General features: G+C 42.3%; 1 protein-coding gene across 2 annotated transcripts in view; it reads right to left on the reverse strand.

The window, feature by feature from the left end:
* Positions 1–2,336: 2,336 nt before the first annotated feature.
* The window catches only part of Tnrc6b (trinucleotide repeat containing adaptor 6B), a 257,256-nt gene continuing 232,733 nt past the window's right edge, over positions 2,337–26,859 (reverse strand). For both annotated transcript variants that reach the window (XM_027928331.3, XM_071609463.1), the window contains 7 exons: positions 24,412–24,588; positions 23,004–23,150; positions 22,491–22,586; positions 19,267–19,491; positions 19,018–19,088; positions 16,431–16,570; positions 2,337–14,929 (listed from right to left, as the gene is read on the reverse strand). In XM_027928331.3, the coding sequence (XP_027784132.1) occupies positions 14,542–14,929; positions 16,431–16,570; positions 19,018–19,088; positions 19,267–19,491; positions 22,491–22,586; positions 23,004–23,150; positions 24,412–24,588 (1,244 nt within the window). In that variant the 3' untranslated portion in view covers positions 2,337–14,541. The remainder of the gene's footprint in view (positions 14,930–16,430; positions 16,571–19,017; positions 19,089–19,266; positions 19,492–22,490; positions 22,587–23,003; positions 23,151–24,411; positions 24,589–26,859) is intronic.

Consider the following 26,859-nt stretch of genomic DNA (forward strand, 5'->3'; position numbering starts at 1 on the left):
GGACAAGGAGGTGACAGGAACCCAAGGGAGCAGGAAGGGAAGGGTTCCAAACACTAGAGGAGGGACTAGCATGAGGAAGGGAGACATCTCTGCTTAGGGTTTACAAAAATTTCAGGGAATTACACTTAGACCTCTGTTTTCCCCCATGTATTGGTGGGCAAAATCCTCAGCTGAAGGAGCATGGGGTTTAAGATTTGAAATCAGGAAAGGTCTCTTTTGTTTTGAGACTGGGGCCTCACTACATTGTCCAGCCTGGCCTCAGACTCCTGGGCTGAAGACCTCTCCCTCCTCAGCCTCCAGAGTAGCTGGGACTACAGGTGCATGCCAGTGCCTGGAAGAAAAGGTCTTAAAGGAGGGGGAGCAAGGAGCAAGCTGATCAGATGAGCACAGGACACTTGCCAGGCCACCTGGTTGTGGGTTATAGAGAATTTAAGGAGTCCTTATTTGCCCTGTAGAGACTTTTCTCTCAGCAATGTTGGGCTGCTTTTGCATGCTTGTAGAGAATAGAATCCCCAAAGTGGGGATTTTGTCACATCAACAAAACAGAGTGGCAGAGGAATTTATGGGGGAAAAATGTGTGTGTATAATAATAATAGATAATTATTATTTTGGCACCAAGGACTGAACCCAGGGGTATTTAACTACTAAGCCACATACATCCCCAGCCCTTTTTTGAGACAGGGTCTTACTAAGTTGCTGAGGCTGGCTTTGAACTTGCTATCCTCCTGTCTCAGTCTGCTGAGCTGCTGGGATTACAGGTGTGCACTAGCACACCCTGCTGGAATTTATGAATATTAGCAGCAGGTTATTGGAATTATGGACTATGAAGTCTAAACTGGATTAGAAGGAATAGTCAATGAAATTACTGATAATGGTGGGGAGCAATTTGGGGCGTGTGTGGCTGGCGAGGTCTGGACAAAGTCGCTAAGAACCCAAGGTGGTAAGATGGATTTTTCCATGTTGTCACGGAGAAAGACTGATTCAGATACTAAAGTCTTTTAACAACCATCTTTAATTCTATAATACCTTCTTCCTTAGCCACTAATACATTTCGAAAATATCCAAAACTAAAATAAAGCCTTTGGTAACGACGAAGGCCTTATTTTTGTGCTGATCTCTATACTATAATAAAAGAGCACATACCTAGGACTGGCAGGCCCCAAAAGTGTTTTTGAATATATAGTCATCTTTTCTTGTCCACATTCCCCAGTGTTTACTTCTTTTAAGATGAAAGAATTGAATGGAACATAGCCTACCAGTTTGTATAATAATTTCCTTAAACCTCTTCTCTGATATCCAGGTGTTTTTCAGCATAGGCATTTTTACATAATATCAACTTTTTTTTTTTTGGTGGTGGTGCTTGGAGATTGAATTTAGGAACTCACACATGTTAAGACTGTGTTCTATCACTGAGCTATACCTCCAGCCCCAGTGACTTTTTTAAAACAAGGTCTCATTAAGTTGCCCAAGCGTGACTCGAACATGCAATCTTCCTGCCCTCGCCTTCCAAGTTAATGGATTATAGGCATGGGCCAGCATGACTTCTGAATGCCACCTGGGTTCCTATTATGGTCACGCCTATAGCAGTGGAGAGGAGCTTCAGTTAAACCAGGAGCATGTGCCTGGAGCACGCCCCAGCTCATAGTGAGCACTCAGTTTTGCCTGTTATTGGCTAATTAAATCATTTGAAGCTTCAGCTTCCTGATGAAAAGGGTTTGCCATGTCTACCTCATGCACCATTCTGAGAATTAAATCAGATACAAAAGTACCTAGGAATTGGGGGGGGGGGATCAATTCTTATGCATTCCTTTTTCTGTTCTAGAGGCAACAAACAAGAGACATGGAGACAGGAAAACCTGGCCCAACAGCTGAGGTGGTGCTCTTCAGCAGTTCTGCAGCACCCAGCACAGGGCGGAGGGGGGCTCAGCATGGCATTTTCTGGACAAAGCCACTTGGCTGGTTAGTCCCTGGGCACAGCTGCAGCAGGAGGCGGAATCTTCTCTCCTTCACTTTAGTGTTCTCCCACCAAATGCAAATTGGAATTCAACAGACAACAGTCAAAGGCAGGAGAACCTGAATTTCTTTTACAGAATCTGAACCCTGCACTGTGGCAGGTCACAGCACCAGGGCAGGCAGCAAGCAGCACAAATGGACCCACCAGTCCGACATCAACCCAACAATACCACACAGCAAGACAAAATGGACAAATTTGAGGCCCAAATTTAAAGCTTTTATATATGAAGCAGGGAGAGACAAGAAGAGGAGGGGGAAAAATGATAAAACTTTCAACAAAGGAGGAAATTAAACTGGCAGAATAAAACAGGAAACCACAATAGTAAATGCTTAGCAGCCAAACACATTTATTAGTCTTTTTTCTTTTTTTTTTTTTTCCAGGAACCCAAAAATATTTTGTAGTTATAATGTAAGCAACTGAGTTGCACATAATACAATCATATCTTTCCAAAATAAAATAAAATAAAAAACTAAACAAAAACAAAAATAAGCTGTTTAAAAGCCCAAAAAAACCCTTCAGAAAACTCTCATATATGCATTACATCATCTCTCAGTTTTAATGAAATGACGACGACTTAAATTCCTTATTACTCAACCTGTCACAATCCAATAAAACACCACCCTTCAGTTTTTTTTGTTTTTGATATATATATATATACACACACACACATATATATATATATATATATATTTTTTTTTTTTTGAAATCCAGCATGAGAAATACAGTACCTGCTATGGCAAAAAATACACATAAAATGCAACTTTTCAGCTTATTTGTACATTAGTAGAGTTTAACATTTTATTGTTTTTAAGTGAACCAGTGATTTTAAGTACCACTATACTAAAAAAGTAAAATAAAATATAGAAAAGGGGGGCCCAGCCTGCCGTGCAAGTGCACCTCTAAAGTGCCTAGTTTCTGTGTCCATGTAAAACCAGTAACACGAGGAGCAATGTCAATATATGGGAGTTTGATTAAACCTCTATTTAATAAAAAAGACAATGCCATGTCCTCCCTTTTCTCCCCCAAGTGTCCTTAAATCCCATCATCCTCTTTCTCTATTGCCCATCTGAAGAGAGAAAAGAAAGCCACCAAAATAATATTGTAAAAGCTATTTCAAGTATAAGAAAAACAAAACACTTATAGGTAACTTGCAGAGAGCATCAATATGTGCAGCTATTTAGTCCTTTTGACAGGTTTTGTTTCTGCTGAGTGTTTCAGATGAGAGGTTTTTTTTTTTTTTTTTTTTTTTTTGCTGTACCTTCTGTTACCTGTTTGTGTGCAAAGTTGGAAAGCTGCCTCTTAAAAAATCCAGCCTCCTTTTGATGCCTTCTCTGCACCTTCTGTTTAAAGGGGGCAAGGAGAGCTGTGGAGGAGGGAAGGAGGGAGCCCATGTCACAAGGAGATTTGGTGATACCTCTCTGCCTCTCCTCCTCAGCCACACCCCCAGATCCTCTGGTGTCTCAGGTTCACCCTCAGTGACTCCTCACTGAAGTGACTTCCACTATTCACTGTTTCCTGATTTGGTAGGATGTATTTCACTATGTAAACATAGCCCCCTAGGATTATGGAACCCAAGCAGCATTTATATCTCCATCGAAAGGGAGAAAGATAAAAATAGTCAAGAAACCTCTCCTCAGATTGCTTTTGTTGTCTGTTTTTGGTTACGCAAAACAGGGATGGGATGGGGCAGATTCAGAATGTGAAGTTGTCAGCAAATTGTGGGGAGTCAGGAGTGGGCGTGGTTAGCTGTTATATCTGCTTTATTTCCCTCCCAGTTTTTTTTTTTAAACTTGTTAAAAATGTTCCTGCACCTTAAGTCGTGCTGAGATTAAGGCCAAGGGTGCAGAGTCTTGTGCACGTGTCTCTGGGAGCACATTCAGGAGCGTGCACCATTTTGTTGTCTTCTGAGATCACTGTGTACACTTTGGTCACTGGTGTGTGCAAAGGGTGGTAGTGGGGAGGTGTCCCAGGAAAGAGGTGTGGAGATCAGCAAAGCCCTTTGGGAGCATCAGAGAAGGGCAGAAAGGCAGGTAGAACCCATAAGGATCAGAAGAAGGAGACTGCTAGGTAAGGGCCTCCAGGTAACAACAGAAGGAGAATTCCAAGTTGACAGAAACCGAATCAGAAGGTGGGTGGAGAAAGAACATGTACTTATCATCCAGCTTCTTCCTCAGAGGAGTCGTCACTAAGCAAGTCCAGGGAGAGCACACTAGAAAGGGTTTCTCAACAGTTTACTAAGAGCTGGGGTGGGGGTAAAGAAGCCATTCAACAGGATCCAATCCAACCCTGTCTCATGGGGACCCAAATCCAGGAAGCTAGTAACTGACAAGAGTCCTATGAGCTTGGTGTTAAAAGGTATTTCCCTCAACTCTGATGGAAGGAGGAAGATCTGAAGATGCGCACGGCCTTCAAGGTTGTTAGCATTGTCTCCTTAGATGAGTTTCCTTCTAAGAAATCCATACATTTCAAAAGCATCACAATCTGACAAGACTATGACTGAAATGCCTGAGATTAAATCCCCTTGTGAACTACAGAGTGATATCCAAGGTGTGTGTGTGTGTACCCAAAGTCTTGCCTAGAAACCCTCTGGAGTCCCAGGACAGGACAGATCTTCCAGAGAAATCCACATAACCCCCACCCCAGTGCTGGGATACTGGAACAGATGGCAGCTAGTTAAGAAGACAGGGTTGGACACTGGTCTGTGGTCACTGTGAGGCAGAGCGACAGACACAGCTCCACCTGGAAACAGATTCATTCTACTGACCTGCTCTGTCTTTGCTTCTTAAACATGAAAGGATTCAGATCTGAGACTTTTGATGCCTTAGTATGGAAAATATCATATTTTAGGGTTACTTTCACAGCAAAGAATGTTTTTAAGGTTATCCTGCTATTTACACATTTATATTTTATAAAGAATAACTCACCAATGTCAGAAAGGAGACAGGAGTTAAGGGTTTCCATTGCAGGGGCACTGTACCTCGAGGTATAGTTTTGTGTTGACAGTTGAAACGTCGGGATCTGTTTTTTGTTTAAAGGCAATCTAGCAGAGCGAAACCCTGATAAGGTCATGCCTATGCAGTCCTGCACCGGCACGAGGAGACTGTGATCAAGTCTGCTACTCGTTACAGTACTGTGAACATCAACAACAAAAGTTGCTGCATGGAAAACACTGAATACAGGCCGAACGATCTCTTGCTTATGATACTGTGTGCTGCAAATAATGCCTAGGCCAGAGCAGTGCAGGTGCCATGATGTATCACAGGCAAGATCAAAGGAATTCTGTTAGAACTAAGAAGAGGACTACACAGGCCTTCCCATGTCACTCACTCACTGCTCACCATAGGAACAGCATCATAAATGCAGGGGGAAGCAGAGAGATTCCATCTGACTGTAGGACAGCGGTTGGGGAAGAGAATCTTTTCTTGCCTGCCAAGCAACAGCAGGCAACAGCCCTCTTCCTCACAGAGGAGGGCAGTTCCCTCATAATTAAGAATAAGTTCACTTAACAATGATTAAAAAAGAAGAGAGAAATTAAAAAGGAGAAGAGGAAGCATTTTTGAATTGACATAAAGATTTACTTCGAGATCAGCACAAGGGAGGCATGGTTTCCTGAGCTGAAGGGTTCTGGATTCAGGAAAGGATGAGACTTCTTTGTCCAGAGAACACTGGAGCCTTTGGGGTCCCAGTTTCCCTGGATTAACACTGCACGGCTAGGATCAGGGATCCTGTACCATACTGGTGGTTAGGAGCTACAGGCCCCCTGAATGTGCCTGGTCATCTGACCTGCCAACCATGGCAAGAGGCCTCAGATCTCTTTCGATCCCACAGTGGCAACCTTGGCGCATCTTCTCTCACTCCCCCTCCCTCCATGATGTGGGGATACCATGGACACAGAAACTGGAGAACAAGGACTCAAAGCAACCCTCTTCCCCTCTGCCCTCCTCCCCCCTTTTGCAGAATGCATAGTTACAATTCACGTTACAAAATAAAGAAGCAATGATGACCACATATGGACCTTTTTTTTTTTTTGAAAAAAGAAAAAAAAAATCCAACAACCTCTTCTTAAGTTCAGTATCAAAATTCACATTTGCATAATAATACATTTCAAGGCCATCAGAGAGGAATGAGAGTGAAGCAAGAAAGCCAGGCTCCCCTCCTCCCTTTGTCTTCCTGAAGGAATCCCTCTGTGGGGGAGCTGTGAGGAACTGTGGGAATGGCCCTTAGCATCCACTTGGTATTTCTTTAGAAGATAGGAGTGGGGAGAAGAGGTGGAGTTGTTGAAAACATCAGAACAAATAAAGAGACACTGCAGATTTCTATGTTTAACTATAATAATTGCTGAAGAAATAAAACATGACTTCAAATTTTCCTTTTCTTTCTCACAAACTTCAATCTTAACTCTTTCAAAACCTTTTTCCTTGTGTGCAATACCCTGTGTGCATAAATGGCAAGATGATGGGACTTCCATTGGGGAAAACAATGACTTTCTCAGGACACAGAATGAAAGGGTAAATAAGGGTAAACGTAAAGCCTGAGCTGCACACGCAGGAGCCAGCCAGAAAATGCCTTCTTTACATGCATGAATGAATGCGTCACAAATGTCACCTTACTCCAACTCTCCATGGTTACGGAAACACAAGAAATTAAACAGTCACAAGCATGCATGCGTGTGTACACACACACACACACACACACACACACACACAGAGAAAACTAGGGAACTCAGATACCAAAACCAAACTTGCACTCTCGGACTAACCCGGGCCTCTGTCACTTGTGCAATTGCACTTCATCCCCTCCTCTCCAGAGCCCCAGAATCTCTTCGACACAACTACATGTGCAACACTGATGCTAACGAAAGCTCAACAGCTGCCCCAGGGCTTCCAGAGAACTCTGCTGCCCCAAAGACCGGGCTGACCGATGACCGTCTTTCTGTGTTCACCACAATGGGTGGCCTCTACCTCAGAGAGACGGTCTCTGAACTCACCAAGGCACATTCAGAGGTACTTCACTTGAGTGATTTCTGGGACAAAATTAAAAGGGAATGGAGGAGGTGGTGTTTTAAACACATTTATGCTAACTTAACCCGAAATTTCTGGCAAGTGTCAGGCTAAAATGCATCACTTGTAGAAAAACAAACAACAAAAAACCACACTACCTTTACAAGGCATGTGACTTCTTGAAGGGCTCTTGAGGTTTTTGCTTTGTTTTGCATAAATCCTCTTTTCACATTTGGCAATCTACTGCCTTCCTCTGTGAGTCCGCTCTTCCTCACAGCCTCCAGTTCTTTACCACCCATCCCCACCCCCAGAGTGGGGTATACCTTCCAGTGCCCAAGGAGGAATGCCTAGTTCACCAGGAGGTCTAGGAAGTCAGTATGAAGGGAAAGGAAAGCAGGACAAAAGAATTACTCTTTTTGAAAAATCTGTCACAACATAACAATGCTGGCTGGATTGGACCAATCGTAATAGGGAATTTATTTCCAAAGCAATGACTCAGGAGGCACACACTGCTTCAGGGAAACACTGTTTTCACAGAAAACTTCTTGTCTGTTGCATTTATTTGACCTTTGTCCTCCCATGAAAGGACAAGTGTTTGCCACAATGAAGAATCAATGACTGAGCCTTGCAGAGACCCTCTGGAGAGGGAGTTCCTGGCATGCAGTGTCTTGTTAAAAGCAAATCCAGGTGTGCAGCTGACCGAAAAGGGAACTATTTAAATTCTGTGAAGCAAACACTGGCAGTTTCTGTCAGTTTGCTACTTTTTTGGAGGGTAAGGGGTGGTTTTCTGGGTGACAGCATGAGATTGACAGTTTAAAACAAAAACAACTCAAACATTAGAAATACTTCATAATCTCTCAGGACCTAGTCCAAGTGATCACATGTGGATGCTTGGCTAGTGGGGAAGCTACTCTCCACTCCCTGCCCAGCATTCCTGCTTCTTAGCCCTGTAGATGTTCATGGCCTCCTTTGGCAGAGTGGGGTAGGAGGTGGGGAGGTATGTGGGCAGTTTAGGGAGGACTGATGCTCAGTTTTTATTAAGCTATTACTATATCCATAGGTTTTTGAAGTCAACAAATATTTCAAATCTAAAGAATGTGATACCACCATAGCCCGTGTCAAAATTAAAAGAAGAAAACACTATCACTGGACAAATGGGGACCTTCACATGCCTTTGGCACTGGCCATAAGCCTACAGATCATATCATATTGTGTGCACAACTCTGGACATGGAAATAATATTCGAGATTGTTGATATTCTTATAGATCAAGACAGAAAGGGGGCACAGCCTGGTGTGCAGCAGGGCTACAGGGCACCCTATTTTTGTGAATGAGGTCTAAAGACAGACAATACAAAATTCTTATCTGCACCATCAGTGGCCTTAGTTTTACTCTTGCAGGAGGAAAATCATCATCGCAGAATTAGACTTCTTTCTAAGTAGCATAGTTAATGCACAGACATGAAATATGACAAAACTTGGCAAAAACACTGGAGAAAAAAGATTGATTTATTTTTTCACCAGCTAAAAATATCTACTCCTGGGGGCTGGGGCTATAGCTCAGGGGGTCGAGTGCCTGCCTCACATGCACAAAGCTCTGGGTTCAATCCCCAGCACCGGAAAAACAAAAACAAAAAACAAAAGACTACTCTTAGCTGAAGATCTTAACAAAAAAACAAAATAAAACTAAAAACTCAAACCCTTAAACAACAAAGCTTTATATGCTGAATTTAAACTATGTGGATGGAGAAAAATGGAACTTTTTTTTGTGGTGGGGGAAGGAACTGGGGATTAAACCCAGGGGCCCCTCTTCCACTAAGCTACTCTCCAGTCCTTTTTAAAATTTTGAGACAGGGTTTCGTTAAGTTGCTAAGAATGGCCTAGAACTTGCAATCCTCCTGCCTCAGCCTCCCGAGTTGCTGGAATAACAGGTGTGCCACCGCGCCCAGCTAGAATGAGACCTTTGCTATACAGGACTCAGTTGTGCCCTAACCTTAGAAACGGCTACTAAGCCAAGTCTATTGAAAACACCCCGTTTACACTTGGAAGGAAACAGGCTTTGCTAGACTGAGCATTTTGCTCAGCACACAGATACTAGAGTCAAGATGACACTATATGAAAAATAAGATGAAAAAGGACCCAGCATCTGAGATTCAAATGGAATCTGGCTGCTAACCCACAAAACCACACCCCCTCCATGAAAAGGGTGAAAGTGAAAGGAATATTTGCTCTTAAAAGTCTGTGAACTTTTAGTTTCTTATAGACATGTTAATAAAGGTGCTTCCAAATTCTTAGGCAGGAATTTCTTGTGTCTTTCTCCTTCCCTTGCACACCTTATATAGCACATTCAAACCACAGGAGTGTGGAAGAACCATTTACTTAGGCTACATTCGTGTCAGAAGAGTTGGGGAAATTCTTAGAACAGCAGCCATAGTAACTGAACATCAGCTGCTAAAGTGAAACTAACTGGGCAATAAGTGGCTGATGTGGAAAAGGGAAGGAAGGGGACAAGGACAATGCTGATGAAAGAATGTGGTTTGGAATATTTCTTTCTGTGTGGTGCTAGGGACTGAACCCATGGTTTGGAATCTTCACTTGAAGCACTGCTAAGTCCTCTCTCGTGAGCGTTGTGAACGGAACACTTGTAGGGACAGGGATAAAGGAGACGGAGGTGTTATAATTTCTTCCCAGGGTTGCAGAGAACTAAGATTTTCAACACCTGAAGTGGGGTCATGGCACTGGATTCTCACTGGCAGCAGAGGCCCCCGTCTGATGGAAGACAACCCTTTCCCTATTTCACACTTTGTTTTTCTTTTGGCTACTCATATGGTAGACAGAAACCAAGTTTGTGATGTTTAAGAGATATACACACTTCCAGCCACTCTAGCAATCAAATGTTTAAAAAACAAAACAAAAAACCCTACTACAAAATGGAAAACTCATGCTTACATGTCCAAAATGTGTACAAAGTAAAATCTATGAAATGAGGGTGGCCTCGGTATATATGCCAGAATGTGCTGGAAAAGAGGACACACCCACTGAATTTTCTAAGTACACCAAAGCCACCTAACTTCTTGGTAGACATGGCTCTTGCCAAAAAATACCATGAAAAGAAAAGAGCTTTCCTCTTTAATGATACCCTCACCATAACCTGTTCTTAGGTCACTGCCAACCAATAAAGCAAAGCTTTCAGCAAGGTGACAAAGGGCGGGTAGGCAGAAGACAGAAGCAGAAAAACAGGAACCTCCTTCCACTGGCCCAGTACAGAGACCTTCCCCATCGCAGGAGCAGTAACCATTACACACCTGGAGAAGTCTACGCTGGGCAAGGGAGGGCACACACACGAGGAAGGAACTTGGCATTCCACATATCACAACATAAAAGCCTATTTAGCTTCCTTGATTTCTGTTCATCTGTTGAATTTAGCCCACTGCCTTTGGGTCCTGTTTAGAACCACTCTAATCACCTTCCTGGGCAAGCATCCTATGGGCTGTGGAGGGACTGGACCATGGGCACATTTGTGTCCCCTGCCTGGGATGTCTGGGTGTGTGAGCGAAGGCACTAAAGCGGCTTTGGAGACACTGCAGGCAGCGACCCACCCACTCCCTTCCCTGTGGAGCCAGAGTCTCCTTCCCACCGCGAAGCTTAACGTTTGAAAGAAGCTGTGGTCATGCTTGGGAATGCTGACCCCTGGCCCCAGAAAGGATATGAAAGAAGAACTCAACATCCAAAACTGAAAGGAAACACTCCAGATCTCTGAGGAGGGAGGGAGATAATTAAGCAGCAGATCGTCAAAACAGCAATTAAAACAAGTACAACAGTAGCTGGGAGCTAAGAAAGTAAAATCACTTGTTCCTTATTAGATTCTTCTACATTTTCTCCTCCTCTTCCCATGACAAACAGAGGTGAGACAGACATTCTTCATTAATAGAACAGTCCATATATAATTTCCTCTAGTAATGCCTATGTTTAAAATTTGTTCCAAAAATTATTAACCTATATTTCCTAACTCTTTACATAGATTCTCAGCAATCCAACCGTACTACTTTACAGATTAGAATTACTCTTATTTTATTTTTAAAGCTGTTGTTTCTTTCTTTTGTTGCTGGGGTTGAAGGGACAGGGAGAAGGGTTCCATTGAAAAAATTAAAATGGCTCGGGGAGGTTCCAGTTCAGCCTTACAGGGAAAGGAATGAGGTGACGGCATCCCCACTCTGCAAACACTCCCTATTACATTACATGCGATTTCAAATAGTCCGTGAAGGTGCTCTTAATCCTTCTCCCATATTTTTTAAGATAATGAATTTACCTGTTGCTGCTAAATTGGTAATTTTTAAAAAATATTTCTTTCTATATGTTTTAAAATGTATGATCCCCAGTATGACAATAATGTTTGGAGACTTTTCTTTTTACAATTTTTTAAGTAAAAATTGTTTAAACTTTTTGAAGTTTCAGGAACTTGTAAAAGTTTATTAACAGGAAAGAAACAGCCATCTATCTAGGATAAGATACGGTTAAATAAACCATCTTCAAAAAACTGGCTTCCTACCCTAGAATTCCTGAGAATGCTTGCAAATTTTAAAGCAGGAAAATAAATGTTAAAAACAAAAACAAAAAACACTGTTAAATGCTCCCAGAGTTAGTCTTCATCTAAAATATATATTTATATGTATATATATGTATATATATACGCACTTTTTGGTCTTTTTTTTTTTTTTTAAGTTTTTAGTTTTTTCCCTTTAAGCTTATGATGGAAGAACATTTTAGCTTCTCATGTTTATTTTTACATATTTCAAATCCCTCATTTATGTCTTGTAAACAAGAGGGGCTCTAGCACCCGGCTTTCACCGTAGTATCGTAAGGAACTCAACTAAGCCATAGTGCAGGTCAAGGACCCAACAGGCAGGAGGAGAAGAGGGCAGGGCAGGACACAGCCGTGAACCAAGAGAGGCAGTGGATAGTCCCCACTGGCTCTCAGGAGCCTCGGGACAAGCTCCTGGCCCAGGGACACTAAGATTTAGCCTTCTGTTTGTAGATGTATGAACACAAGCTGTGCTTCACCTGGAGGTCACCACACGTGACAGGGCTCTGCTCCAACATGGAGAGCAGTCAGTGGGGCTGGAAGGAGACGCATGGTCGGGGCAGAGGCGAGAGGGGCACGGTGGTGATGGAAACCGGAGAGCAGGAGGAGGGCACAGTCAGTTTGGACAAGGCATTCGTGGGATCAAACCAGCGCTGCAAACTCAAGTGCGAACACCCACCTGCAAAGGGCTTCCTGCGGACTGGCTCATGCAAGCGCTCACTTGACTTATGCCTGTCAATCTCTTTTGAGGCTAGGTTTGTCATCAACAGAGTATGCCAACAGGACTACAGAATTTCCCATTCTTTGTCTCACAAAAACCACTTACATGCAAATAACTTTTTTGCCTTTTCCTGTACACACCCATCCACCCACCTACACAGACTTGACCGAAAGTCAAATGCATCAGGCATTGTTGTGTCCTTCACTGAAGATGCTAAAGAAAGAAAGAAAGACTCCCTTGAAAGCAGCAAGTTACAGAGGACAGTAGAGGTCTGCTCCCACCAAGGGCTGGAATGGGCAGGTATCTGCTGGTACAGAATGTCGGCACTTTATGTTGAACAGTACGATGCAGACTGGGGCGTCCACACAAGTGCTAGTTTGTCACCAGCACGTGTCCCCCTCCCCACAACCCCCACCTGTTTTGTATAAAGGGGTACCCTCAAGTCCGCTGTCACTCTTCACAACAAGCAGTTTGATATACTTTGATTTCAACATAGCACATACATGTTGGTGGTAACTGTGGATTAAACGTTGCCCCCTGTTCGGCCCAGAGTACTACTACATTGATGCTTAAAAAAAAAAAGAAAAAGTCTTTAAATACAGAAATTAAAAAAGCAACATTACAAAGAGAAAAAGAAAAAAAGAGGTCAAAACCAAAAAAAAAGGTGCAATACTTAAGTCTTTGCTAAGTTATTCCTGCCTAAGCAAAACCACATACACAGGAAATACACAACACAGAGAAACAAAGGGAAACGCTTGAAGTACACACTGGTTTAAGAACATTCGTTAAGTAAACGTCTCTGTCAGTGATGGCCTGGTGCTGTAACACGCCATGGCCTGGCACAGGTAACGCTCAGCGAGAGAGGAGCAGAGGGGGAGGAGCTGCGATGCTTCCAGGAGGCTGCTCACAACTTACTGTTTTCGTCAAATGAAAATGAGAACCAATAGAAATATTCAATTCAGCATTACCTGATTTTTTTTTTTTTTTTTGATAAATTTCTCACACCTGCTCACACAGGAAAGAGGGAACACAAATTTTCTGCTTTTGAGACATCACATAATCTAAAAACTATCTGATAGTCTGTTCCCATTCAAACTAACAAAAAGGACCTGCATGAAATTTAACAGATGCTCAGGTGTGCCTAGTGGCCATTCACTTTTAAAAAACAGACTGAACACACAGCTGCTCCAAGAGGTACCTCCTGCTCTCTGATTTTTGGACTTGGCAGTGCTCCGCTCTACTGCTAGGTCAAGAGGAAAGCTAGAGAATCTCACTCTCAGGCTAATGCACAAGTGGAAAGGAGCTCCCTGCTCTCATCGTGAAAAAGCACTCTTCGTCTCAATGCAGCCTGACGGAGTGGCTTCAGTTGCAGTAGCTCCCTGTGCTTGTGTGTTCTCATAGTTTAAAAAATAAAATAAAAAGCGGGTGGCCGGCCAGCCAGCCTGCAGACTGTCAGCAATGCAGCTTTTTGAGAAATGAGGGTGGGGTGGGAGGAGGAGGGTGGGACGCAGGCACACACACAGAGACAAGAGGATGCACGCGAATGCACATGAACACACGTGCACACACATACCAGAACAAGCATGCCTGGGCAGTTACATGTGCCAGAACACACTGGTATTTATCAACCAGCCAATCACAAATTTTTTCCTTTTTTTTTTTTTTTTAGGTTTTTTGTGTTTTTGTTTTTAAAGTGAGGCTCCGTCAAGTCTTCCCTCCCCCCTCCCCCAACAATTCTTTTGAATTTCCCTCCCTCCCAAACATGGTAGACCTAAGGACGGAAACACACCCAGTGCAAACAAAGTTAAAAAGCTATTTTTTTTTTCAGTATATATGTTTCTTAGCAACAACTTCCATATAACATGAAAAAAGTGAAAAACTAGAAACTAATTTTTTTAATTTTTTTTGTGTTTAAATTTAAATGGTATGTGTACTTGCTTCACATTGTCTTTCTAGGTTGGCGTTCATGATTCAAGTATTTCAAGAGTGATATGTTCTCTTTTTGGATTCATATTCCAAACGAAAAAACTGAAGTTATAAGGGAGGCAACTATGTGCTCAGACAGTCTGTCAATGACCCACCTTTTTTTTTTTTTTCCTCTCTCCGTTTTCTTTTTTCCTTTTAAAAATGTATTTATTGCAAGTTGAAAAAAAAAACGAAAAGGTCAAGTTAGTGCTGCTGCTGTTCCAAAAAAGGTCACGAGGTCAGAGTTGAAAGTTCTAAGTTCAGATTGAATCCGACCCTCCTCCCAGAAGGTCACCAGGTAGTAAAGGAGCAGGGCTGCCCATCCTATGGGGATCTTCCACAGTTGGGACTCCCCACAAGCTAGAAGAATAGTTTGGGGGCCCCCACAATGAAGCGCCAGCAAGATCAGCCCCGCTGCTGCCACCAGCACTGCTGCTCCATTGCCCGAGCCCAGTGGACCCACCGAAAAGGTTCAGCGCAGGTCCTACAGGGTCTGACTGGTTCTGGCCGGTCTCCAGCGACTGCCACCCCGTGGCTGGTGCACTTGGGGTTGCTGCAGGTGTAGGGGGCTGAGCTTGTGCTAGAAAGCGGCTAACTTCATCATCTGTGGCAAACTCAGCCAGGATGGTAGTGTTTCCCAACACACACCTGGAGAAGGAAGGAAAAGAGAGCTGTGGGTCTAAGGGAAACGCTCCAGCACCCCTGGGACTGAATGCTTCCAGTCCCCTGCTGTCAATTCACCTGGATGCTTTTGAGTATGTAGAATCACAGGTACCACCCTGGGCCTACAGATCAGAACCTGCACTTCAATTGATGCAATGCAGTGAGGTGTGACCAAAGCTCCAAAGAGTCAAAGCCTCCTAATAACCGTGTGTCCACACCGTATGGAGTTTATATATTCCTGACAACCTATCACAAAGGCGTCTGTGTGTGTTAGGGGAGGGTGAATACATGGAGCACAGAGGAGTTTTAATGCAGTGCAATTACTCTCGATGATAAGATGATGGTGGCTACATGCCATTATACATTTGTCCAAATCCATTCAAGGGACACCACCAGAATCAAATCCTAATATGAACCATGAACTTTGGGGGATTAAATGTCAGTGTATGTTCATCAATTGTGACAGATGGACCACTCTGGTGAGTGACGCTGACAATAAAGGAGGCTAGATATGTGAGGGAGGGGTAGAAGCATATGGGAAATCTCTATATCTTCCTCTCAATTTTGCTGCAAACTTATAAGTACTCTGAAAAACAAATTCAAATCTTAAAAGAAGGAAAGAGACGAAAAATGTCATTTCTTTTTGTCCCGTGTGGGGTAAGGATCACAACCTCAGCACCAGACACTCAAAAGTGCTGCCCTGTCCCAGAGCTGGACCTGCTTGCTGCCTGGGCTTTCCCACTGCCCACTCCCTCTGTGCATGGAATTTTGTCATGGCATCTGCAGCCAAAGGGAGTCAGCCCTTTTCTGTCCACCAAGGGCTGGGGGAGGGCTGGGGGAGGGAGGAGTCTGATCCAGTCCCATCTACTTCAAGCAAAACCCTGCCACCCACCCAAATCACAAAATTTCAACATCATTTACAAGAGGCTACAGAAAGCAGCTAGATTCTTTTATGAAAAATGACAAAACGTTTCACATTTTATAAATATCTGCTTTGTTCTGTGGTACTTAAATTTATTCAACTATTTCACAAATTATTTACATTTGGAGTTCTGATGATCAGCCTATAAATACACAGGATAATCTCAGGTAGGTAGAAAAGACCTGTCACTTCAATATCTAAGACTTGGAAATGCATGCATGATGGTGTTAAGTTGTTTTATTTTTTTTGGTACCAGGGATTGAACCCAGGGGTGCTTAACCACTGAGCCACATCCCCAGCCCTTTTTATTTTTTTAATTTGGAGACAGAGACTCGCTGAGTTGCTTAGGGCTTCATTCAGTTTCTGAGGCTGACTTTTAACTTGCAATCCTCCTGCCTCAGTCTCCTGAGCCTCTGGGATTACTGTGTGCCACTGTGCCCAACAATGGTGTTTTTATATGCCTGTTCTCGTCTCATGCATCACTGTTTGATTGAGCAGGTTCCAGGATACTCACGGGTACATCTCCTGCATGCTTGCCTAGAGGATGCAGGATGGAATACTCACATGTGCAGTGCGGTTTGGGCCTTGGCCGCCTCCTGTTTGGTGCTGTATCGAATCAGGGCAGTGCCCTGGGTTAGATTCAGATGGAATGTCAGCAGTGGACCATGCTGCATGCAGATCGTTCTCAAGGTTGACCCATCAATCTAAGGAGAAACAACACTTGTGATGGGAAAGGCAACTTTAAGATATTTACACACTGAACATTGTTTAGGATGACAGAACTATGGTACAGATTGGTTATAATGGTGATTAAATGAATTTGTGTATCTGTCAGAATTACACAATATAAAGTGTGAATTCTGATGCATACTAAATTGGTCTCAATAAAGTTAGCCTCCATGAAAAAAAAAAGATATTTACACATTGGACTAAAATCTACTCTTCCCATTTTGCAACTAAAATGAATAAAATGCATACATAAATATAGCTCAAAACAAAAGAATATGACTCGACCTGTGATCTGTTTTCTTTTTCTTTCTTTCACACATGCTAGGCAAGCACTCTGCCTCTGAGCCACATCCCCAGCCCCTGTGGTCTATTTCCTTTAAGAGGTAAACACAGGTGTGTTAATTCTGAGATCCTAAAAAGGCAGAAACGAAGGCTAGAGATATAGCTCAGTGTTAGAGTACTCACCTAGTGTGCGTGAGGCCCTGAGTTCCATTCCTTTAGCACCACAATATAAATAGAAGTGAAATAGTCCCCAAATAAGAACGTTAACATGCAAGGTTCTTAGTATTATTACTAATATTTGATTCTTCTGTTTATCCATTAAACAACTTCACAAAGAAGTAAAGAGAAAGACAAACGAGAAAGCACTGCTGGATACCTGAAGACTTAGAATCTCGATGCCTGGCCTACTTCCCAGACCATCCCAGCACTGTCTTATGGCTGCTTTACCATCTCAAGGTGAGACCATTTCCACCACCTTTTCTCTACTGTGTCCCCTGCTGCCCAAAGGTGATGGGATTGAAGGCTGTAGTTCCTTAATCCACTCAGTGTTCAGGGATTAGGGATAATTCCCCTAATCCACGAGTTAGTTTGATGAACAAACCTCTTCACTCTTATGTGATGGTCTAATTTTGCATCAAGAGCCTAAATAGATTTATTTTAGTTGATCATTCCATCATTTTAGTTCATTTCTTTGAAAAATAAGAATACTGGGCTGGGACTGGGACTCAGTGGTAGAGTGCTTGCCTGGCATGCGTGAGGCAGTGGGTTCGATCGTCAGCACCACATAAAAAGAAAATAATAAAACAAAGATATTGTGCCCACCTATAACTAAAAAAAAAAAATTAAAAAAATAAGTATACATTTTTTGGGGGATTGAACTCAGGGGCACTCAACCACTGAGCCACATCCCCAACCCCCTGCCTTTTGTATTTTATTTAAAGAGAGGGTCTCACTGAGTTGCTTAGCGCCTCGCCGTTGCTGAGGCTGGCTTTGAACTCGAGATCCTCCTGTCTCAGCTTCCTGGACTGCTGGGGTTACAGGCATGTGCCACAGCGCCCAGCTAATTTCTTTGGAAACTAAGTATGTTACTATTTGAAATTGCTTTAAAAAATTGTGTTACTGGCTCCTGGATGAAAATGGGCGGTTTCTCAGAGATCTTTAAAGAAAAAGACCAAAGAAATCCCCCTGAGCTTGTTTTATGAGTGAAAACTGACTACATAAGCATGTCAGTATATCCACAAGACACTTTACAGGACAAATACCCAAATACCCTTTAAACCAATTTTAAGTGCTGAAAAGTAAACGTATCCAGTGTCAAGATTTACTCTTATGACTGAGATTAATTTGTACTAGGTAGCTTTAATTTTTTAACTTAATCTTAAGTCTTTCTAATACAAACACAGCCACCCTATATTCATTTAATATACATATTTATATATGCATAATTTTTTTAAGAGAGAGAGAGAAAGAGAGAAATTTTTTTTTTAATAATTTTTTTTTTAGTTTTCAGCGGACACAACATCTTTGTTTATATGTGGTGCTGAGGATCGAACCCGGGCCGCACGCATGCCAGGCGAGCGCGCTACTGCTTGAGCCACATCCCCAGCCCCATATATGCATACTTATTATTTTTCCTAAGACAGAAAAAGTGAACAGCTGGTTAACTTGTCCAGGCTCCTTTCAAAATAGGAAAACCCTTACTGCTTCCTTCATCCTACCAACATCATAACCACCAAATTATACGACAACTCTAAAAATGAGGCATACAAAGCTTTGAGAATCATCATGTAAGATCGTGCATGCTGGGGCTGAGGACGAAGCTCACTGGCAGGCTCACTGGAAGCTCACTGGTGTGTGCCAGGCCCTGATTCTATCTCTAGCACTGGAGACTAATCAAAAGATCAAACAATACCACCCCACTCCCACTGCTTAATTTGCAAATTACACATATTTCCAACACCTTGAAGTCAGGTGTGAGACCACATGGCCAGAACCCTCGTTCAAAAGTAGGCTATGAGCCTTGAATGGGGAGAGGAGACCAAGAAATAGTTGAGTTTTCTACCTCCTAACCTCCCCAACATGTGAGTTTCTCTTAATAACACTAAATCCTGTCTAGAACACCTCAAGAAAGCACAATTACCTGTGGAGTGAGATTATGAAGAACCAGCCAGTAACTAGGGCGAACTGAGCCACCATCACTCCAGGTAGAGGCTGTAGGCAACCAGAAAAAGGATGAGGAAAATAATAAGGAGGAGCAACTTCACCCAGTCCAAGGGCCCAACCTCCACACTCTCTTCCACAGTCCTCCACCCCAAGCACACACGCCTGCAGCCCTTTCACATCCTCCCTTATGATGACACAGCTGCTCTTACAAGCAGGCCCTTCTTACCTGAGGCAAGCCGAGAGTCCTGTGTTCCCCACCCCCTGACTGATCGGGGTGCTGTGCTGCTCCAGGGAGATGCCGGTTTGGGGTTGGTCAGGCCGGGAGGTGGGCGGGGCAGCGGTGTAGTGTTCCTGGAGGAAATGTGGTTTTTCCACATCTTGTTGGAGAGATGAGTGGGGTTGTGTCCTATGGGATCTGGGGACCACGTGGATTTATAATCAGGGAACTTTGCTGTGAGAAGAAAAAATTCAGGAAGCAATAAATGGACCACAAGGGCTGGGGATATAGCTCAGCTGGTAGAGTGCCTGCCTCGTATGCGTGAGGTCCTGGGTTCAATCCCCGGCACCACAAAAAAAGATGGACCACAAGCACACACAAACTGTCTCTACACACAAATATATGCATATCTATCTTCTAAAAAACAATAGTAAGCACACATTTTATGAGTAGCAATACAAAGTAACATTGTTCTTTAAGCATATCAACTATAAAATTTTCAGTAACTATTACTGTAAACTGAGAAAATTATATGAACTATTTTTCTACAACTTTCTTAGCTAAACACGCTTGAAAGAGAAGACAAATTCAAGGAGAAAATTTCCATATAGCCCATCACCCTTATAGATGGTTAGAATGTGAACACCAGCAAAACTAAAGTATCCTATAAGTTCTCATGGACTGCATGGAAAGTACATTAGAAACCTACACTTTTCTTATGCCAAGATCCAGCATATTAGATACCAACACTGAAAGAGATTTTTGAAAACAATCTGCACATATTCACTAAGGGCTTATTGTGCTTAAAGCATTAAAGTAGCACGATGGGTAACACAGTTATTCTCAAAGGCCTCCAGTTTGAATGGAAGCAAGAGCAGCAAAACAACAGAACTGGTAACTCTGGTAACATATATGTTCAGCACACAGAGGAAAGTGCTAGGTTGCAAGCAGAGGCTTTGCAAAGACAGGTCTGAAGATTTACATAAATGGATAGGCCCAGGAAAACTGGAAAATGGAAACCTAGTTTCACCACAAACTCTCCCTGTACAGAATATGTCCTCTGCCAATCCTGGGTGAAAAGTATTTCATAGAGCGCAAAGGATAAGGTAGTCAGGAGTTTCTGCAGTCTACTCAGCATTGGGTGTTTGAGTGACAGTCTGAGGGTGACAGCAAGAGAACTGAGCAGAAGCAATGAACTTGAAAAATCCTACTGCAGATCACACCACTAAGAATCAGCATGGCCTGGGTCCAGAGAGCAAGGGAGAGGAAAGAGTGAGAAAATACTGAGCTCTTGTGACAAGGTAGGTGATGCATGGGAGCATCATTAAGAAAAATAAGGAAAAACAATTTTGGGGGATGGGGAACCTCAGATTCAGTTTTAGACAATCTGAGGTGATTCTTGAGCCATCTCTTAGGTGAACTTTCAATTGCAGGAAAAAGATACACTGTTCAACCTAAGATAGGGGCATTCATAGGAGTAAAAGCTAGATGAAAGCAGGGCATAGCTGTGCATACCTGCAGTTCCCAATACTCAAGAGCTGGAAGAGGAAGACAGTTAGAATCCAGGAGTTTGGGACAACAAAGTGAGACATCATCTTTTAAAACAGAAGAAGAAGAAGAAGAAAAAAAAAAAAAAAAAAAGCTGGGTGTCTATAACTATATATGTGTCTATAACTCCAGTGACTTGAGAGGTTGAATGAAGCAGGAGGTGCTCAAGTTTGAGGCCAGCCTGAGAAACTTGATGAGACCCTGTCTCAAACAAACAACCTAAAAGGGTTGGGGATATAACTTAGTTGTAGAGCACCCCTGGATTTAACCTGCAGTACCATGAAGGAAAATAAAGAAAAGAAAAAAAATCTGGGTGCATGCCTGTAATCCCAGGGACTTGGGAGGTTGAGGTAAGAGGAGAGCAGGTTCAAGAACAGCCTTGGCCACTTAGAGATACTAAAAATTAAAAAAAAAAAAAAAATTAAAAAGTGCTAGAGATGTAGCTCAGTGGTCAAGTGGCCCGTGCTTAGATCCCAAGTACCACAAACAAAAAAGAGAGAAAATAAAATAAACATTTGAAAAAGAATGGCTGGGGATGTGGCTCAAGCGGTAGCGCGCTCGCCTGGCATGCGTGCGGCCCGGGTTCGATCCTCAGCACCACATACAAACAAAGATGTTGTATCCACTGAAAACTAAAAAAATAAATAAATAAATATTAAAATTCTTTCTCTCTCTCTCTTTAAAAAAAAAAAAAAAATTTTTTTTTTTTTGAAAAAGAGTTGGATCCAAGTATAAGTCCTGGAAAAGTACAGTGCAGGGTGTAGCTAGGGATGTGCAATGCTGAGGCAGGTCAGTATTCAGTATTTATAATTCAGGCTTGGATGCGACAGACTATACAGCTCTTTGAATCTCAGTTTTTCCATCTACAAAATGGGGGATGGATCATGATAGGACCTACTCATAGTGTTAGATGAGGGTCAAAAAGGAATTCATGCTAGAAAATTCAGTAAATGGCAGGTTATTGTTGCACTGTTGATATGACAGATATGGAAAGAAAAAAAAGACAATTTGCATACCATAAGCCTGTAGTGACAGAAGAGAGCTAAAGATTTGCTTTCTTGGCTTTTGCCTTGATGAAGCACAGAAATGCTAATGACTTCCATGCTTAAAAGGCCCAACCTCTGCAAAACCATGGTGCCAATAGCTAATGAGTTTTCTTTTAATCTATAAGGCATTGTGCTAGCTGAATGATTTCAAAGCCTCTAATGTATTCACTAACTTTTCCATAAAAAAAAAAAACACAAGTAATTCAAATATTGTTGGTGAAATTAGTTGAGATTCTCTTTTTGACTCTGGCCATCTACCATTATCCTTTTTCTATAAGTACAAGAAATTTTAGGAAAAAGCAGACCATCAGTAGCTGCTGTAGAAATAATAACCTAGACCTAACTAGTTCTTCCCATGGCCCTTGATGTACTGGCAGCTGGTTAAGAGGAGCATTTGTGCTATCAGGTCTTAACCTCTATCCTCTGAACACCCAGTTCTCAGAGATTCTACCATCACTCACCTTGAGCCAAAGTTACATGTCTCACCTGCCTCTGTATGACCAGAAGATCCTCAAGAAGAGGGGAAACAAATGGCATCCACCCACACTGACCAGTACCCTTCAACTTCCATTTAAAAGTATTATACGGGGGAAACTGATGGCAAAATGCTAACCAAAGGGAAACAGAACACCCTCATACCTGAAGTGCTATGAACGTTGGTAAAGGAGTTGTCAGAGGCACTGTAGGGCCAGGCACCAGGTGAAGGCAGCGAGGTGTTGAGGGAAGAATTAGACCCTTGATGTGACAAACAAAGAACAAGAAGAATATAATGAAGATAAATGGCAGTATAAGCAGTGAAACTTTGAAAGTATTTTATTTAAATTTCAACAGGACAGAAAACAAAATGTATACAACAAAAAATTTGGGTGGGCAAGGTGGAGCACACCTCAGCTACTCAGGAGGCTGAGGCAGGGGGATTGTAAGCTCGAGGCAAGATGATTGGAAGCTTGAGGCAACGTAGAAGATTCTGTCTCAAAGTAAAAACTAAAAAGGACTGGGGATGAAGTTTAGTGGTAAAGTGCATGCATGAGGCCCTGGGTTCAGTCTGTAGCACCGATAAAAAAAATTTAAAACAAACATGCAAAGCAATATTTTTATATTTTCTGGTTAAATTATTAGGTACCTGCATGAACAAATAAAGCAATCATTTACCTGTGGTGTTATCCCGCAGCAGTTGATGGTCAGTATCTACAATGGGAGATGTGGCTGTACCCCCCAGCACACTTCCTGGGGTGACATAAGGGTCAGATTCAGGGTCAATGTTTTGGATACCTTTCCATGGCACTCCTGGTTGGAATTCTGAGATAAGAAGAACAAATATTAGGGGTAGGGGGTTGTTCAAAAATGGTAAAATCATGTTTTAGTGGAAGAAATGGGTCTGTGAAAAGTCTATATACTGAATTTACTGTTCTCAGATTTTTGTCATGAAATTAGGAAAAAGAAAAAAAAATCACCCTGAACATATATTCTTGGCAATAGCACCTCTGAATTATCATATGTCTGTCTGTCTGCAGTAGTGAATATGAGGCCACAGCCCGTCAAGGCCTGGCGTGGTCCCAGGTCTTCCTGCTCCTCAGGGAACTCAGGCCTGATGGCAGAACAAGTTCTTGGCTCAAGGCCAAGAACTGGGAGAAACTGGGCTAGAGACCAGTTATCGTTTCCATTTTCATCTCTAGATATTGCCCAAAATACACAAAAGAAAATGCAATATAAATGACCACTGCAGCATGGCCTGCCCAGTGACAGCCAGTAGCAATGGTTCAGCTTAAAAAAAAAAAAGAAAGAAATGGTTCAGCTTATCATGAGAAAGACAAGACTGCACAGGAGAATTTATGCTTTGGGGCTGGGGATGTAGCTCAGTGGTAAAGTGCTTTCATGCCTAACATATGTGAGGCCCTGGGTTCCATCCCCAGCACCACAAAAACTAAAAACCAGGCTTTATTAGTCAACTGAAATCACATTTAAAGCTATGTGATGGAAATAATGAACTATTTTCCTTATGTTGGGCAGCAATATGTATCACATATGAACATTATATATTTCATCCAACTCTAATAAAATGAAACTATATTCATTCATGTCCCAGATATATATGTGCACAGGAAGAAGTCTAGGACAAACTACCTGATTTTTATTTTTGCTTTACTAAATTTTCTACAATGAAAATATGTTACTGGGGATGGGAGGCGGAAGGGAGAAAGTAAGAAAAAAAAAATCAACAAATAATCTCAGTGTACTCACTACTACATACCTGGAATCAAAATGGCAGCCCAATGACTGAACCAATAAATTCAACAGACACTTCAAAAGAACCCATCTTTCAAGGCATCCTAGACTTGGGATGAATGCCACATCCCAGCTACAAGGTCACCTTCCTTCATCCCCACGTTCTTCATCTAATAAAGATTTGCTATCTTCCCACAGCACACATCTTAGAGCACATGCTCTGCTTTTATCATAGAAAAATTGAAAACAAGTGCCTCAGTAAAATGAGTTGCAAAAGCAGTGTGTTCAGAACTTGAAATTAACCATTAAAGAGAAAGCATTTCGTGGACAATACCTGGAGGCCAACTGGCATTGCTGGATTTACTTCCGATTTTACTTGTTGGTGGAGATTTGGCAGGTAACCAGCTATCACCAGCAGGACCCGTATGGCCACCCAGTGTGTCACCCGGGATGATATCAAACTGGTTATATGGTGACCCTCCTCGGGTCTTACCAGGGGCCACTATAGCGCCTTAAAAAAGAGAAAGGTAATTAATTCATTCATACAGAGTTCCAGTAAACAGACATTTTCTTTGTATTTTTTTTTTTTTTTTTAAGAGAGAGAGGAGAGAGGGAGGGGGGGGATTTTTTTTTAATATTTATTTTTTTTTTAGTTTTCGGCAGACACAACATCTTTGTTTGTATGTGGTGCTGAGGATTGAACCCAGGCCGCACGCATGCCAGGCGAGCACGCTACCGCTTGAGCCACATCCCCAGCCCCTTCTTCTTCTTCTTTTTTTTTTTTAGAGAAACCCAAATACAGTATTAGGAAGCTTATCAAGTGAAAAGAGCAGTAGAATAAGAGGTTGTGTGGAAGACAGCCTATAATCAAGAAACAGCTACTAAAAACATCATCATCAGGGGCTGGGATGTGGCTCAAGCGGTAGCGCGCTCGCCTGGCATGCGTGCGGCCTGGGTTCGATCCTCAGCACCACATACAAACAAAGATGTTGTGTCCGCCAAATACTAAAAAATAAATATTAAAAAATTCTCTCTCTCTCTCCCTCTATCTCTCTCACTCTCTCTTAAAAAAAAAAAAAAAAAAATCATCATCAAAGCAACAACAACAACAAAAAAAACCAGGTGCAGTAGCATATGCCTCTAATCCCAGCATCTCGGGAGGCTAAGGCCAGTTTCAACAACTGAGTGAGACCCTGTTTCAAAATAAAATAGAAAGGGCAGGAGATGAAGCTCAGTGGAAAGCACTTCTGGGTTCAGCTTTCAACACTGAGCGGGGGGTGGGGGGGTGCGAGGAGAGCAGCAGCAGCAAGTTCGTAACAACACATCTCACAGTCTCTCTCTGTCCTTCCTGTGGTGTTGGGGATGGAATCCAGGGCTTCCTGCATGCTAGGCAAGTGCTCTACAACTGAGCTACGCCCCAGCCTCAGTTCTTACTCTTGAATAATTTTTTTCAGACCTAAAATTCTATGGTCTCCTGAAATCAATGAAACATTTGCAAACTATGAATCATACCATTATCCCTGTGGTTTCTATGCTGATCACTTCACAAGTGAGAAATAGGGAAAAAACTGACCTGCTGCACACTAGAGGGTTTTTAAGTGACACTTCCAACCAAGTTCTTAATGTGGCTGTGCCTAGATTAACTGGAAGCAGTTATCCTTGGGGATTGCTGAGGAAATGGGGAAAATATTACCCAGAGGCTCTGAAGTGGCACGTGGACATTCTACCTTCAAGACAGCCTCCCACATGCCACTTTGTATTTATTATCATCATGTACCTTTCATATCTTTGGGGACAAAAGAACACTGTGAATTAGCCCAAAGAAGCAGTGAAAGTGCCCAAAGCTTTAGGTGTCACTGGGCTAGGACTAGTCCATAATGTCAGTAAATCATTCTCAATTCTGTGCCATGAAGTCAAATGGTCATGCTTGGAGATGGCAGGCAGAGAGCACCATGTAGTTCCTTCAACCAAAGTCTGCAATGTACTCACATGATGTCCCACACGAACTTTAATTCACAAAGAACAAGAAAGCTTTGGGAAAAGTTCAAACTTCATGTACTTTGATCTATTAGTCATCTTTTGGAGTTTAAAAGAGCAGGAGTTTTTCAAAAGTTGATGAACTTAATATAGTTCCAAAAAGCAATAAGATACACTATTTGCTGTGATCGCCTGTCCCTCAAAAAAGAGCAAAATCAAACCAGCCAAAAACCCAATAAGCTGATTCTGTTCTCTTAGTCACTTATTTTAATACCATAATGGGCACCCTAATGTACTGCTACTACTCTCAATTCCATGGCAGGTAGGAAATTTTGCTACCCTTACTTGGAACTTAAGAATTTCAATTCTTCTAACTTGAAATACACACAATTCTAACCTTTCTCTGATAGCCAATCATAAAAATTTTGGGGAAAAGCTGGGCACAGTGGTGCACACCTGTAATCTCAGTGACTCAGGAGGCTGAGGCAGCAGGATCAAGTTCAAGGCCATCCTTGACAACTCAGCAAGACCCTGTCTCAAAAATAAAAAGGGCTGAAGATATAGCCCATCAATGAGGTGAAGAAAGAGCCTACAGCATGGGAGCAAATTTTTATTAAACACACATTGAATAGAGCGCTAATCTCCAGGACATATGAAGAACTCAAAAAACTTAACACTAAAAAATCAAATAACCCAATCAATAAATGGGTTAAAGAACTGAAGAGACACTTCTCAAAAGATATACAACGGCTCAACAAATATTTGAAAAAATGTTCAACATCTCTTGCAATTAAATAAAATGTAA

Source organism: Marmota flaviventris, chromosome 3 (assembly GCF_047511675.1).
Source record: "Marmota flaviventris isolate mMarFla1 chromosome 3, mMarFla1.hap1, whole genome shotgun sequence".
NCBI lineage: Eukaryota > Metazoa > Chordata > Mammalia > Rodentia > Sciuridae > Marmota > Marmota flaviventris.